Consider the following 1,242-nt stretch of genomic DNA (forward strand, 5'->3'; position numbering starts at 1 on the left):
GCCTAAAAAATCTTAGTAAATACCAAAACACTCCAATAAGCTAACAGGAGGACAATTTTAACACGTTAAAACTGTAGCCTTTTAGCATAATTATGAATAACAAAAAGGCAGGATTATTCCAGAATAAATCAACTTAAACCTTAAATAACTTTCAATATTTTACTCTGCGTAAAAATATATTTTGTCAAAATTATACAAGTTAGAAATAAGCTCAAGATAACATCATTAATAACAATAAAATAAAATGATCTGGAGGGCCGGATAGAATTACCCGGAGGGCCGGATTCGGCCCTCGGGCCTTGACTTTGACACTTGTGGCTTAAAGGATACAGAGCTGACACGGCACAGGGGGCTGTGAGGGGACAACCGCCGAGCCTGCACACAAGCATCAGAGGTCAGGGGGGCGTGAACGACACCGGCTCCCCGAGCCTTACACAGCTGAGAGTCCATACTTGACAGAGGGATCCTGTAGGGGTGAATGGAGCGGGCCGGCAGCACCGGCTGGTGCGAGTTGACCGAGCAGTCTGGCTCCTTCAGCCTGATGTCGAAGATCAGCGACGTCTGACGGCGACAAACACGTGGTCAGTTCAGTGATGACATCACAGGGTAGGAGGCGGGACAGGTTCACGCTCACCTGAGAGCTCTGGTGATGAACCACAACCAGGTTATCCACAATGTTCAGAGCAAACTTCCCCGTGGTGTTCAGCTTCAGCACGTGACTCTTCCTGCACGGACCGTCCCTGCAGCCATAGCACGCACACGTCAACATGTGCACGGTCACACGTGTATGATCAAACCTGCACGGTCACACTTGGCTGGGTATTGATATTAATTTCCAGAAAATACTTTTTTCAATTCAATTTAGAGTTTACACATTTAAACACATTTGATTAGAAATACATGAATAATCTACTATATGTTTTAAATACATTCATATTAATCTGATCCAGTTCACATCCTGTAAATGTATCAGTGAAATAATGAGATTGTTAATATCATCCAGTGTTACATGGATTCTCTAAAGGAGAAGTTCTAACTAAAATGTTCAGATCATTAACATTGGAAACATTGTTCTGCTTCTCCTGGAGGACGTTTCAGTTTGGACACTAGGTGGAGATCATTACACCTTATTCCAGAAGAAAAAAATATGAGGGAAAAATGATGTCTTAGACCACAAATAGTTACTTTAAAAAAATATTTCCTTAAAAGAATTTGTGAAATTTACGTCTGTGAGTTTATGAA

At 41.8% G+C, this 1,242-nt stretch overlaps 1 protein-coding gene across 1 annotated transcript in view; it reads right to left on the reverse strand.

Annotated features, from left to right (window-relative positions):
* The window catches only part of rmc1 (regulator of MON1-CCZ1), a gene marked incomplete in the record, with an annotated part of 15,278 nt that overhangs the window by 7,284 nt on the left and 6,752 nt on the right, over positions 1-1,242 (reverse strand). The window contains 3 exon segments of the mRNA XM_024280445.2: positions 331-375; positions 453-561; positions 635-740. Of these exon segments, the coding sequence (XP_024136213.1) occupies positions 331-375; positions 453-561; positions 635-740 (260 nt within the window).

Source organism: Oryzias melastigma, linkage group LG20, assembly GCF_002922805.2.
Source record: "Oryzias melastigma strain HK-1 linkage group LG20, ASM292280v2, whole genome shotgun sequence".
In the NCBI taxonomy this organism is placed as follows: Eukaryota; Metazoa; Chordata; class Actinopteri; order Beloniformes; family Adrianichthyidae; genus Oryzias; species Oryzias melastigma.